We start from the raw sequence: 13881 nt of genomic DNA, 5'->3' as shown, positions 1-13881 counted from the left end.
CTGCAGACATGAACACCTGGTGGTTGTCTCTAGACCTTTCCAGAACCTGCCCCCTGGTCCCGTATGAGGAGGCCTGATTGACTAGCATGGAAAGGAAGCAGCTGTTTGCCAGCAGTCATTAGCAAATTCTGCCAGAAGCTTCCTGGTGAAGTTGTAAACACTGCTGTTTCCAGCCCGCTTCATGCCTCTGGGCAGAGAGCCGAATTTGGGAAATACTTTCTGAAACACTGCCCAAGTGCCCTTTGTGAAGGGGTGGCTTCAGGAAAGTGATCTTTAGTCCCGGTGGAAATAAATCTCACCTCCACCTGCAGGAGGCAGTTGCCAGGAGAGAGAAGCAGGCAGAGGAGCTTAGTGTCAGCTTGAGAGGCAGACTCACCCCGGCTAGTGGGTTAGCACCTGGCTCCTGTTTTAATTACCTACCTAGTTCAGACTTCCTTGCTGGGCCGATGGCAGGAGGCAGGTAGCGATGCCAGGAGAGTTGGGCCGCACCTTCGCGGCTGGGGAGTGGGGGCTCCGATGGGGAGACTTGGCATCTGCTGTTCAGATGCCTCGAAACATTAACCATCAATACAGGTTGAAAGGCAGTGATGGCCTTCCCTGAGGTGAGGCCTGCAGTTGTGGGAGACAGATGCAGAGCTGGGACTGTGTGTTCTAACAGTGTGATAGATGAATTAGTGAGTAACTTCAACTGATTCCGTGAGCATCAGTTAACGGCACTGAGATGCTTAGTGCTGTGTGTGGTTCTTTTGTGAGAAAAGCCCTAGAGAAGTGGCCTGGGGAAGGGGTTGGTGATGAGCTGAGCTGCGGGTGAGTGACCATCCCCTCTCTCCCCAGTGGTCTCCGCCCTCAACAAGGCCTGGTGTGTGCACTGCTTTGCCTGTTCCACCTGCAGCGCCAAGCTGACACTCAAGTAAGTGTGCACTGGGCCTGTGAGCCCTCGGGTGGGACCCGCAGGGGACATTGTGGAGAGCATTCAGTGTTGGAAAAGAAAGACCTGATGCTGCTTGCTTCTTTCTGTCCAGGCCTTCTCAAAGCAAAGGTTCCTCCTTTAATCGTTCCCTCTTTTCTTTTGTTCCTTCTCTGTCCTACACAAAGGGATAAGTTTGTTGAGATTGATCTAAAGCCAGTCTGCAAACATTGTTATGAGAAAATGCCAGAAGAATTTAAGAGGAGACTTGCCAAGCGGGAGAGAGAAGCCAAGGATAAGGACAAGCAGAAAAAGAAAAAGCCAGTCTGTCTGTGAGCTTTTCTGTCCCTCTGCCACCATTTCTACTGCTTTCTCCTGTGGTTAGTCATCTAGAATACATGTTGATCCTGGTTTCGCCTCTTGCTTTTCTTGTTTCTTTTTGGCATGTATTTGTAGCTGCCAGAGGCTGACATAGATGGGCTTGTCCTGTGTAGAGCTGATCTTTTTGCCTAATTATTAAAATTACACACTTTAATAGGGTCCACCCTTCAGATAACCTGTACTGCACTTGCTTCCTTGAATCTGTAGACTCTCTCAGCTCATTTTTTAATCACAATATGGTATAGATTTCTTTTTTTTCCAGTGGATTCAAAGGGAAGAATTCTAATCTCTTAATAGATATTGTAAAAGTTTCAGAGTATTTCTGTCAGATCATTACAGCTTTTAAAATCCTAGTTTTTTGCTTCTTTGCCTAAAATAATTGGTCAGTTCCAGTGCTGCATGTTCTAAGTTCTGTGTTAAACTAAACCCTCTCAGCATGTTTCCTATCTAAGCAGAGACCATCTAGAGTAGAGAATAAGATACGGCATCTCTGGATATGTGTATGTGTTTTTGTACAATTCCTGGTTTTCACAGGACATATTTCAGTCTTTGAAATTCTCTTGCATTGTTAGAAAGACTGTCTCAGTTCTTCACAGGGACCACTGTGTTCTGAGTTCTAAAAGTTTTTTATTGTTTCAGTTTTCAAGTTTTCTTCTACAAAGAAAAATTAAAATTCAGATAGAAAATGAAAACAATGTAAGGTCTGCTTAGCAGGCTTCCCTGGTGGCTCAATGGTAAAGAATCCACCTGCCAAAGTAGGAAATGTGGGTTCAACCCGAGTTGGGATGATCCCCTAGAGAAGGATATGGTAACCCACTCCAGTATTTTTGCCTGGAAAATCCCATGAACAGAGGAGCCTGGCAAGCTATAGTTCATGGGGTCTATAGAACACTTTGGGAGAACTTTTTAACTCAATAGCACTATTTAAATCAAATTGCCAATTGAAACATAACATTTGAATTACTGTCATCATTAGGATCTCTGGAAAAAAAATCAGAAAATAATTCTCACATGGTGTTTAAAAAAAAAGGTTTTTCAGTTTAAATATGTGGTCAGGATTTTGTTATTTTTGTTCTTTAAAATTGTATCAACAGATGTAATAATTTGTAACAGATAACAGTGTGTCACTGAACCTGTCCCACACATTTCCTACATGTAATTTCACAGAAATTGAACTAGTTAGAAAGTTCTGCATTTGTTCCATTCACAATTAGGGACTCACGACCTCAATGGCTATGAGCGCTGATAGCTGTCAACTGGAAGTGCATCACCCATAGCTAGGAGGCCTTCTCAACATGTGTCCGGAATTGTACAAGTGAATTGAGGGTGTGTGCTGTCCTGGCTTTTAAAGAATTGAGTTCTCCATATACACACTGATCACAGATGTGACCACAGGCCACATGGTCCACTGGTGCTCTTGAATTTTCTGTGAGACAGCCAACCAAAGTAACCTAGATGTTAGTTTAGGTTTTTCTTTTTGCAGATGATCATTGTTTTTGGGACAGGAGGCCAGGCAAGATGAAGCCTCATAGCTTCACCATGTAAAATACTACATGAGATACTTACACCTTCAATAAAGAGGATCAGTCTTATCAGAGAGATAGAGTTCTTTGCTCTGAATAACTATTTTTAAAGTGTTCTCAGAGTATTTTAAAATGATTGACTTTATCTGAGTTTTATTCACGTTAGATTCCCTGCATACTTAGCACAGACTGAAATGTAATCAGCATTCTGTATCACATAGATCATTGTACAAGATCAGGTTTATAAGGGCAACTTTCTTCAAATAGTATTGTAGTTTATGTTTACCATAATGATTAGAATTGAGAGTAGAATTACAGTTTTTTGCTAATATGAATATAGTTGTAATATGCATAGTGTCTTCATTTACTTCAATAAAATTACTGCACATTATCTGTATGTCTGTATACAAATGTGAATACATTTCCACTAATACTTTTTATTATTATTATTAACTTTAGGAATAAATTTGTGGAGTTTGACATGAAGCCAGTCTGTAAGAAGTGCTATGAGAAATTTCCGTTGGAGCTGAAGAAAAGACTTAAGAAGCTAGCTGAGACCTTAGGAAGGAAATAACTTCCTTTATTTTTTCTCTTCTATGCAAAGATAAGAGATCACAACATTGCCTCACCTGATGCACCCAGTCTTAAAGTTGTGTCTCAAAATAGTTGAGAGCAAAGAGGACCTATTGAACACCTGTTGGTGTTCTTCATCTCCTTTTTCTCATTAAAGAGAAAAAAAGTTTGTCATCATATTTAAAACATGGATGAGATCAAGATTTGCCTTTGTTAATAACCCTTATCAGTTTGTTGAAATGTAGATGATACATAATAGAAAAAGAAACATGGTTAAATGTTAAATTTTAATTAGGGTCCAAAATATTAAATATAACTTTTAAAAATGAAAGGAGTCAGTTTTTACATGACTCAGATAAAAAAATATAAACATTATTTACTTTGTATTCAAAAGGAAATTAATTACAACTGCAGTTGGGGAGGATATAAAAAAGAAAACCATATCTCACAAAATCTTAGGGTGTTTATCAAACTAGTGACTGTAAAATGAATATACACATTACTCATATAAAAAACAAGTGTATTCAGAACTACTTGATTTGGGGACTTTTATTGTTATGGTTAAATGCAATAAGTATTAGCTTAGTTTTAATTTTTGTTCTCCTTTGTGAACTTCTTTATACAGTTACTTAACATAGTAGTTATAGCTAGCTAATAGTATTCTTTTTAAAATTTTGTGCAAAAAAATTTATACTAGGTATTTGAAAATACAGTATACTTTACAATATTGGAAAAATGAAGTATTTTTTCATGTATTACAGCAATTATACTTTGAAGCTTAAGGTCACAGATGCAGTCTTAGAGTAGGACATGAAATTAAATGTTAAGTAGTTTGGAATGTATCACTTAAAAAACGTGAATGTTTATGTATTGATCATATTGCCTTTATAACCATGCTAATATCTATGCTTTATATATAAATAAACTTGCCTTGCCTTAGAAAAATACATACATTAATCAGGAATTCTAGCTGTTTCATACCTTGCAAAGTAAAAACAAGTGCATTGAATGAGATTTGTAAACTCAAATTCATTTATCACAGCTATGATTATATTAAAATTTTTTTTCTTCTTTTTAGGGAAACACATTGAAATTAATTTGTGATCTTAATTAGAAGAGAATCATGTTGATATGTGTTTCAAGTTTTTGTTACAGATCTTATAATTAGATTTTATTTATGTATGAGGTATAAGTAACACTTTTAAATTGGAAGAGTGGTGTTTAAGTGTCAACTTTAGGCCAAAAGTAGTGAATTATTTTATTTTGCAAAGTTTTATCTTAAAGTTTCTGGATGTCTTTCTCCATAAACCTATATGCAAAGTGAATTTTGTGAACATTTTTTAAATGTTGCTGCTACTTACTATGTTATCATATAAAAGAAAGTTGCAAAGATGGGCTTCTAAGGGGAAAATTATTGGTATTTTCAAAAAATTGCTGAAATGTTATTTTGCCATTAAAAAAACAAAAAATCTCAGGATGCTACCAGTCTGCCATTAAGATATTTGTATGCATGTATTTTTAAATACTTGTGCATGCACTTTAAATTGTATTTCAGTTTTTAGTTAATTTATAACCAATAACTTAATTTTTTTTAGTGCTCTTTTAGAGTTCCAAATACGATCAGTGATAGAAAATAATATATACTTTAGACTGTGTTCAGAAGTCTGAACAGTCTTTGCATTTGACAGCAAGAAGCAAATTCCCTTCAGTGTGCCTTTGTCAGCTAATACATGACCAGCAACAAAAATCTTTAAAGTATTTATTAAATACTGTACTGTGGATACAGTGCAGGATCCACAGTCTGGGGTCTTGATGCTAAATTCCTAAATGCTCCCACACAGGAAATCCAGAGCAGAAAGCGCCCACTTACCTGTTTCTAATCACTAGGAAGAGGCATGGGCTGAATCACTACAGGCTTCATGTCTCTTCTGTGCCCAGAGGTCCTGCTGCTCACCTCTCTCATAAAATATGAGTTTGTAATTCCTGCAAGTTTGCCCCTTGAAGCCTCCAAGGCCATGGGGTGTTTTATCCAGACACACACTCCCTGCCCCCTGCAAGGGGTCATTGAGCTCTTACCAGGAGTAAGGAGTAAACGGTTGTCAGTGCATGAGAGGATAGACTTACTTAGTTTCACATGGCTTCCTCCCAGAAGGGAGAAGCTCAGGCTAGTGAACAAATCTTTGCTTAAAATCCTACAAGGCATTTGAAATAATTCATTGTTTACTACATTTCTAAGTGCTCTTTTCCTTATGTCTGGGTACGAGTCAAACATTCTTTACATCTTACTAACATTGTAACTGATGGTAGGTCATTTTTGCCTTATTTGTTTGCCAAAATAGCAATTTCTAAATTAAGGAAATTTTGAAGTTGGCTTACAGCATTGTTGTATTTCATTTTCGATTGTAAACTCAGTGGCAGGGACACTATGTCAATAATTATGTTTTTACACAGCAACCAGTGCAGTATACTCTTGGTGCTTAATAAATGTTCATAACTGTTAAGAATAACTGTTATGTTTTGCTTAACTTGAACGGCTTTGAGACATGGAACCATAACGATATAGGACTAGTGCTTAAGAAAGCCATTTTGGAAACAACCCAAGTGTCCACTAATGAAAGATTGAATGAGAAAATGTGGTCTGTGTAACAATGAAATATTATTTAGCCACAGATAAGTAATCTTGCTATTTACAACAGCATGGATAGGACACTACTAAAAAGTCAGAGAAAGACAAATATTGTATGATCTCACTTATATGTGGAATGATTAAAAAAACCAAGCTCATTGATACAGAGAACAGATTGGTGGCTGTCAGTGGCAGGGGGCAGGGGGTGGGGGGTGAGGGTGGGCAAAATGGGTGGAGAGGGTCAAGAGACACAAACTTCCAGTTATAAAATAAATAATTCATAGAGATGTCATATACAGCTTGGTGACTATAGTTATTAATATGTATTACATATTTGAAAATTGCTAAGAGAATAGATCTTAAAAGTTATAAGAAAAAATTTTGTAACTGCATGATGACCAATGTTAACTAGACATTGTGATCATTTTGCAATGTGTACAAACATGGAATCATTATGTTGTACACCTGAGACTAACAAATTACATGTCAGTTATGCCTCAATTTAAAAGAGTGCCACATTTCTTCTTTTTATAAAAAGCCGTTTTAAACTATAGGTATGTAGTGTTTTCTGTAACAAAGTTTAAGTAGTGCTGTGTCTAAGTCCATGTTAAAAAAAAAAATCAAACAGCCTCTGTGTTCACAGGGTATGTTCACTGCTGCTACTGCTAAGTTGCTTCAGTCGTGTCTGATTCTGTGCGACCCCATAGACAGCAGCCCACCAGGCTCCCCCCTCGCCATTTCCTTCTCCAATGCATGACAGTGAAGAGTGAAAGTGAAGCCACTCAGTCTTGTCCGACTCTCAGCAACCCCATGGACTGCAGCCTACCAGGCTCCTCCATCCATGGGATTTTCCAGGCAAGAGTACTGGAGTGGGGTGCCACAGCCTTCCCTGTGAGGTGACACCATGTTACTTAATCCTGACACCTGCCCAGGGGGCGGTGATGTCAAGGAGGCCCTTTGAGGTTCCATGGCAATTTAATGGAGAAGGGGTAGCGCTGGAGCAATTGGACATCCAGATGCAGAAAAATGGCTCCTGACATAAGCCTTCCACTTACTGAAAAGATGAACTCAAAGTCATATATCTAAATATAAAGTGTGAGACAAAAGAAAACCTTTGTGACCAGGGGTCATGAGTTCTTATGCCACAGCAAAAGCATAATTCAGAAAACAAAAAATTAACAAGTTGCAATTTATCAAAATCAAAAACTGTCTCCTTAGTGGAAGATGCTGGTGAGTTATAATGAAATAACAAACTACAGACTGGGAGGAAATGTTCCCCAATCACACGTTTGAAAGAACTTGCAGTCAGAATACCTAAAGTCCTCTCAAAACTCAGCAGTTGATGAAACAGTGAGACAACAGTCAATGAAAATTCAATAATCAATGTAAGAAGAACAAAAGAAATTTTATTCAAGCCAAACTGAGGATTGTAACCTGGAAGCCGATTCTCAGAAGCCCTGAGAACTATCCCACCTGTTAGATGTCAATTCAATTCAGTTCAGTCACTCATTCGTGTCTGACTCTGCGACCCCATGGACACCAGGCCTCCCTGTCCATCACCAACTCCCAGAGTTTACTCAAACTCATATCCATTCAGTCGGTGATGCCATCCAACCATCTCATTCTCTGTTGTCCCCTTCTCCCTTCTTCAATCTTTTCCCAGCATCAGGGTCTTTTCAAGTGAGTCAGCTCTTCGCATCAGGTGGCCAAAGTACTGGCGTTTTCAACATCAGTCCTTCCAATGAATATTCAGGACTGATTTCCTTTAGGAGGGACTGGTTGGAACTCTATGCAGTCCAAGGGACTCTCAAGAGTCTTCTCCAATACCACAGTTCAAAAGCATTGATTCTTCGGCACTCAGCTTTCCTTATAGTCCAACTCACACCCATACATGACTACTGGAAAAACCATAGCCTAGACTAGATGGACCTTTGTTGGCAAAGTAACATCTCTGCTTTTGAATATGCTGTCTAGGTTAGTCATAACTTTTCTTCCAAGGAGTAATTGTCTTAATTTCATGGCTGCAGTCATCTACAGTGATTTTGTAGCCCAAAAAAATAAAAGTCTGTCACTGTTTCCCTATCTATTTGCCATGAAGTGATGGAACCAGATGCCATGATCTTAGTTTTCTGAATGTTGAGCTTTAAGCCAAATTTTCACTCTCCTCTTTGACTTCTACCAAGAGCTCCTTAGTTCTTCACTTTCTGCCATAAGGGTGGTGTCATCTGCATATCTGAGGTTATTGATATTTCTCCCGGCAATCTTGATTCCAGCTTGTGCTTTATCCAGCCCAGGGTTTCTCATGATGTACTCTGCATATAAGTTAAATAAGCAGGGTGACAATATACAGCCTTGATGTACTCCTTTTCCTACTTAGAACCAGTCTGTTGTTCCATGTCCAGTTCTAACCGTTGCTTCCTGACCTGCATACAGGTTTCTCAGGAGGCAGGTCAGGTGGTCTGGTGTTCCCATCTCTTGAAGAATTATCCAGTTGTGATCTGCATAGTCAATAAAGCAGAAATAAATGTTTTTCTGGAACTCTCTTGCTTTTTTGATGATCCAGCAGATATTGGCAATTTGACCTCTGGTTCCTCTGACTTTTCTAAAACCAGCTTGAACATCTGGTAGTTCACGGTTCATGTACTGTTGAAGCCTGGCTTGGAGAATTTTGAGCATTACTAGCGTGTGAGATGAGTGCAATTGAACGGTAGTTTGAGCATTCTTTGGCATTGCCTTTCTTTGGGATGGGAATGAAAACACCTTTTCCAGTCCTGTGGCCACTGCTGAGTTTTCCAAATTTGCTGGCATATTGAGTGCAGCACTTTCACAGCATCATCTTTCAGGATTTGAAATAGCTCAACTAGAATTCCATCACCTCCACTAGCTTTGTTCATAGTGATGCTTCCTAAGGCCCACTTGACTTCACATTCCAGGATGTCTGGCTCTAGGTGGGTGATCACCTCATTGTGATTATCTGGGTTATGAAGATCTTTTTTGTACAGTTCTGTATATTCTTGCCACCTCTTCTTAATATCTTCTGCTTCTTTTAGGTCCATACCATTTCTGTCCTTTATTGAGCCCATCTCCGCATGAAATGTTCCCTTGGTATCTCTAATTTTCTTGAAGAGATCTCTAGTCTTTCCCATTCTATTGTTTTCCTCTATTTATTTGCACTGATCACTGAGGAAGGCTTTGGAACTCTGCATTCAAATGGGTATATCTTTCCTTTTCTCCTTTGCTTTTTGGCTTCTCTTCTTTTCACAGGTATTTGTAAGGCCTCCTCAGACAGCCATTTTGCTATTTTGCATTTCTTTTTCTTGGGGATGGTCTTGATCCCTGTCTCCTGTACAATGTCATGAACCTCCGTCCATAGTTCACCAGGCACTCAGTCTATCAGATCTAGTCCCTTAAATCTATTTCTCACTTCCACTGTATAATCATAAGGGATTTGATTTAGGTCATACCTGAATGGTCTAGTGGTTTTCCCCACTTTCTTCAATTTAAGTCTGAATTTGGCAATAAGGAGTTCATGATCTGAGCCATAGTCAGCTCCCAGTCTTGTTTTTGCTGACTGTATAGAGCTGCTCCCAATCTTGTTTCTGCTGACTGTTTAAAGCTTCTCCATCTTTGGCTGCAAAGTTTATAATCAATCTGATTTCAGTGTTGACCATCTGTTGATGTCCATGTGTAATCTTCTGTTGTGTTGTTGAAAAAGTGTGTTTGCTATGACTAGTGGATTCTCTTGGCAAAACTTATTAGCCTTTGCCCTGCTTCATTTTGTACTCCAAGGTCAAATTTGCCTGTTACTCCAATTATCTCTTGACTTTCTACTTTTGTGTTCCACATTTTCAAGACAAAAGAATCATCAATCAAAATAGCTTACTGACATTTTGCATAAAGTTAATGGAGGAAACTCAGCCCAGGTGAGCAGGTCACCACAACCCCCTGCAGAGGTGGGAAGGAGCACTATTCTTTTAAGAAGTTATGTTGCTAGAGCACAAGAAAGTTAAAAGAAAAGCCCTCTACTTTGGAGCAGGCACTCCCATCTTTGAGGGGGTCCAGTTAATGTGTAATGCAAACTGCTCATTAGGGAGGGAGAGAGAAAGCCAAGAGTGACACATAGAACTCTATGTTTAAAGTTTCTCATCCTGGCTTATGACATTTTTTATCAGCCAGTTTTACCTGATTAATCTTGAGTCCTCAACTTCTGAATTAATTGAACTGACAGGCACCTAGCATAGAGCAAAGGCATCCATTGGTGATCAAAATCAAGGGTTACTTCATCTCAAGTCCCTCTCTGCTTTTCCTCTTTCACTTACTCCTTTTCAGTATATTCAACTAAAACAGATTAAGGTAGTAATTTTATGTGCTTGCCAAGGTATGCTTGGCAAGGTTGCTTTACTGTTCACACCCTCCGTTTCCTATCTGTCCACCTGAGCATAAGAACAAATAACAGTACTTTCATTAAGTTGTTGGGAGAATAAGTCAGTACATGTGATGTTGAGCTGCAGGCCACAGGCCTTGCCCAGGTTCAAGACTAAAAGCCCAGAGTAAGTGACAGGAAGAAGCACAAGCTGGAATCAACATTGCCAGGAGAAATATCAATAACCTCAGATATGCAGATGACACCACCCTTATGGCAGAGTGAAGAGGAACTAAAAAGCCTCTTGATGAAAGTGAAAAAGGAGAGTGAAAAAGTTGGCTTAAAGCTCAACATTCAGAAAATGAAGATCATGGCATCTTATCCCATCACTTCATGGCAAATAGATGGGGAAACAGTGGAAACAGTGTCAAACTTTATTTTGGGGGGCTCCAAAATCACTGCAGATGGTGATTGCAGCCATGAAATTAAAAGACGCTTACTCCTTGGAAGGAAAGTTAAGACCAACCTGGATAGCATATTCAAAAGCAGAGACATTATTTTGCCAACAAAGGTCCGTCTAGTCAAGGCTATGGTTTTTCCAGTGGTCACATATAGATGTGAGAGTTGGACTGTGAAGAAAGTTGAGCACTGAAAAATTGATGCTTTTGAACTGTGTTGTTGGAGAAGACTCTTGAGAGTCCCTTGGACTGCAAGGAGATCAGCCCTGGGTGTTCTTTGGAAGGAATGATGCTAAAGCTGAAACTCCAGTATTTTGGCCACCTCATGCTAAGAGTTGACTCATTGGAAAAAAACTCTGATGCTGGGAGGGATTGGGGTCAGGAGGAAAAGGGGACGACAGAGGATGAGATGGCTGGATGGCATCACTGACTCGATGGACTTGAGTTTTACTGAAGTGCAGTAGATGGTGATGGACAGGGAGGCCTGGCGTGCTGCGATTCATGGGGTCGCAGAGTCGGACATGACTGAGGGACTGAACTGAACTGAAGCGACGGGAACTTACCCACCTGAAGTGAGGTCTTGGAGCAACATCCCCAGGTGTGTAGCAGGACATAGGGGCAGGTTCACTCCCTTGGGGAAAGGGATACTACCAATTAGAGAGGACTTGACCTCCTGTTAGAGAAGGCAATGGCCCCCCACTCCAGTACTCTTGCCTGGAAAATCCCATGGACAGAGGAGCCTGGTGGGTCCATGGGGTCGCTAAGAGTCGGACATGACAGAGCGACTTCCCTTTCACTTTTCACTTTCATGCATTTGAGAAGGAAATGGCAACCCATTCCAGTGTTCTTGCCTGGAGAATCCCAGGGACGGGGGAGCCTGGTGAGCTGCCGTCTATGGGGTCGCACAGAGTCGGACAGGACTGAAGCGACTTAGCAGCTGCAGCAGATCTCCTGTTGTCTCATTATTTACCAAGGAAACCAGCAGAAGGACTCGCTCCTCACCATTAGTTAACATTAGCTGGGGCCTGGACCAAGTACCCTCCCAGACCAGCCACCCTTATTCACATCCAACAAACCTGAAACAAAACACACCATGATGGTTTCCCTCTTTATAAAGGAAATAATTGCTCACTGTAGAAAATTTGGAAAAATCAAAAAGGATAGCCTGTAAGAGGCCAGATTAGTTCTAAGTGTTGAATCTATTTGAAAGGATAAAAAGTATCCATAACCATAAATCCTGAATCCCTGTATACACAGGATGTGATCTTTTTACTAACTGAAAACATTTTCTACAACTTGTCTTAAAACTACGTCCAAAAAATTCAAATTCCAAAAGAGCGCTTAGATATAGCCGACTGGCGCCGCGGCGTGACGTCAGCATCGGGAACAGCGCGTCCGGCTCGAGAGCCTGCGGGAGAGATATTTCCGGACGCAGCTGCTACCGGACCGTGTCATCTTTAAGCACTTTCAACCGCGTCACACACCCCACGAGCTTCGCGTTCCCGCGCTGCGCAAGCGCGTTCACCTCTGCGCGCCGGCGCCCGCGGGTCTGTGCGGCGCACAGGATTGACGCAGCCCTCACGCATGCACGCACCCACGCAGGCGCGTCGCCCTCTCTCCGGCGACGGCGCTGCGTCACGGACCTTCGGGCGGCGCGCTCCCGAGACGACGGCGGCCGCTGCGGCCTCGGCGCTGGCGTTCGTTACCCAGAGCCCAGTCGGCGGCAAGATGAGGCGCAGCAAGGCCGACGTGGAGCGATACATCGCTTCGGTGCAGGGCTCTGCCCCGTCACCCCGGGAGGTGAGCGGGCCGGGGCCATGGCCTCCGGGCGGGCCCACGGCGGCGGCGCCATGTCCCCCGCTGAGGCGCGGCCGGGCGGCCGGCGGCGGGCGGGAGACGGGGAGGCGGCGGGCGGGCGTTGGCGCTCTCTGTTTCTCTTCTTCCTCTTTCGTTTCTTGCTCTTCGTTCCCGGCGCTCGGGTGTCCTGGGCTCCACGCCGAGGCGTAGCCGCCCCTCCGCCTCTCACTCACCGCTTTGGAAGCTGCTTTCCGGGCATTTTGTTTTTCAGCGGAGTTCCGGGGGTTCTGAGTTTCCTTCCGGGCCTTGTTTCTGGAGTGGACTCTGTGGCCTTCCGACGACCGTCTCTCGGGGTACTTTGCCATCTCCGGCGTAGTTTGGGAGCTGGGTGCCCAGCGGATCCCGCGGACCTTGATGCCAGGGGGTGGGCGGAGGGGGCGCCTGACCCGGAGTCGCTGCCCAGTGCCGAGTCGCAGCTCCGCCAAGCACGCGCTGTGGGATTCGAGACAACTGCCGCTTATTTCATTAATAGGTTGGGAGTTAGGGTATCGATAGGAGTTTTTAGGATGGGCCATGATAAACATTTAGGGCAGTGCTTGGCACGTGGTAAGCTCTCAGTAGATGTGGCTGTTACAGGGACAGTCATTCCAGGTGTTCTGGGCCGGATCCTATGCGAATAAAGATGTATGAGGAAATTAAAACCAGCGAACAGTCAGGATTGTAACTGCACCGTAATAGTGTCTTGGTTACCACATACTAGGCATATATTATTTTACTTTGTGCTCCCGACAACCCTACGGCTGTTGGGACCTGGGGAATTCAAGATACTTTTCCGGGGGCACATGGTAACCCAGCAGGATTTTGGCAGTAGGTGTGATTTCTTTCTTTCAGGAGTATGGAGTGGGTTACAGCCTGTGGCTCTGGAGGAGGGGAATAGGTGCCAACCTTCAGATTGTAACTTCCAGCTGCTGGCATAGCTGTGAATAGAAATGTACCTACCAGAGTCAAAAACAGGAGCTCATTAAACGTTCTCTGTCCCTGAAACTGATGTGGCCTTTTTTTTTTTTCTTCTAAAGCAAGTTAAGCGCTTTTAAGAAATTTTTAGTGGGCACCCTGGCTCTCCAAAGCCTTAAAAACCACTGTCTAGACAGGAATTAGAATGTTCTTTGAACTAGGGAACTTTTCCATCAATAAAGAAGAGTGGACACAAAACTTCAAGGATTGGTTATTATTGTCACCTCTTTTACATTTAT

General features: G+C 42.1%; 2 protein-coding genes across 8 annotated transcripts in view; both read left to right on the top strand.

Annotated features, from left to right (window-relative positions):
* LIMS1 (LIM zinc finger domain containing 1) overlaps positions 1–5891 on the top strand; it is an 80441-nt gene extending 74550 nt beyond the window's left edge. For 3 of the 6 annotated variants that reach the window (XM_040224197.1, XM_040224196.1, XM_040224193.1), the window contains exons 9-10: positions 835–910; positions 3271–5891. In XM_040224197.1, coding sequence (XP_040080131.1) covers positions 835–910; positions 3271–3385 — 191 coding nt within the window. In that variant the 3' untranslated portion in view covers positions 3386–5891. Of the gene's footprint in view, positions 1–834; positions 911–1095; positions 1288–3270 lie in introns of all 6 variants that reach the window. The other 3 variants (XM_040224194.1, XM_040224191.1, XM_040224192.1) reach the window with 2 other exon arrangements.
* A 6522-nt stretch (positions 5892–12413) lies between these two features.
* The window catches only part of RANBP2 (RAN binding protein 2), a 59091-nt gene continuing 57623 nt past the window's right edge, over positions 12414–13881 (top strand). For both annotated transcript variants that reach the window (XM_040224189.1, XM_040224190.1), the window contains exon 1: positions 12414–12631. In XM_040224189.1, the coding sequence (XP_040080123.1) occupies positions 12416–12631 (216 nt within the window). In that variant the 5' untranslated portion in view covers positions 12414–12415. The remainder of the gene's footprint in view (positions 12632–13881) is intronic.

The sequence above is a fragment of the Oryx dammah genome, unplaced genomic scaffold (assembly GCF_014754425.2).
Source record: "Oryx dammah isolate SB20612 unplaced genomic scaffold, SCBI_Odam_1.1 HiC_scaffold_25, whole genome shotgun sequence".
In the NCBI taxonomy this organism is placed as follows: Eukaryota; Metazoa; Chordata; class Mammalia; order Artiodactyla; family Bovidae; genus Oryx; species Oryx dammah.
Note: the sequence above shows the minus strand (reverse complement) of the source record. Positions and strands in the feature narration are given on the sequence as shown.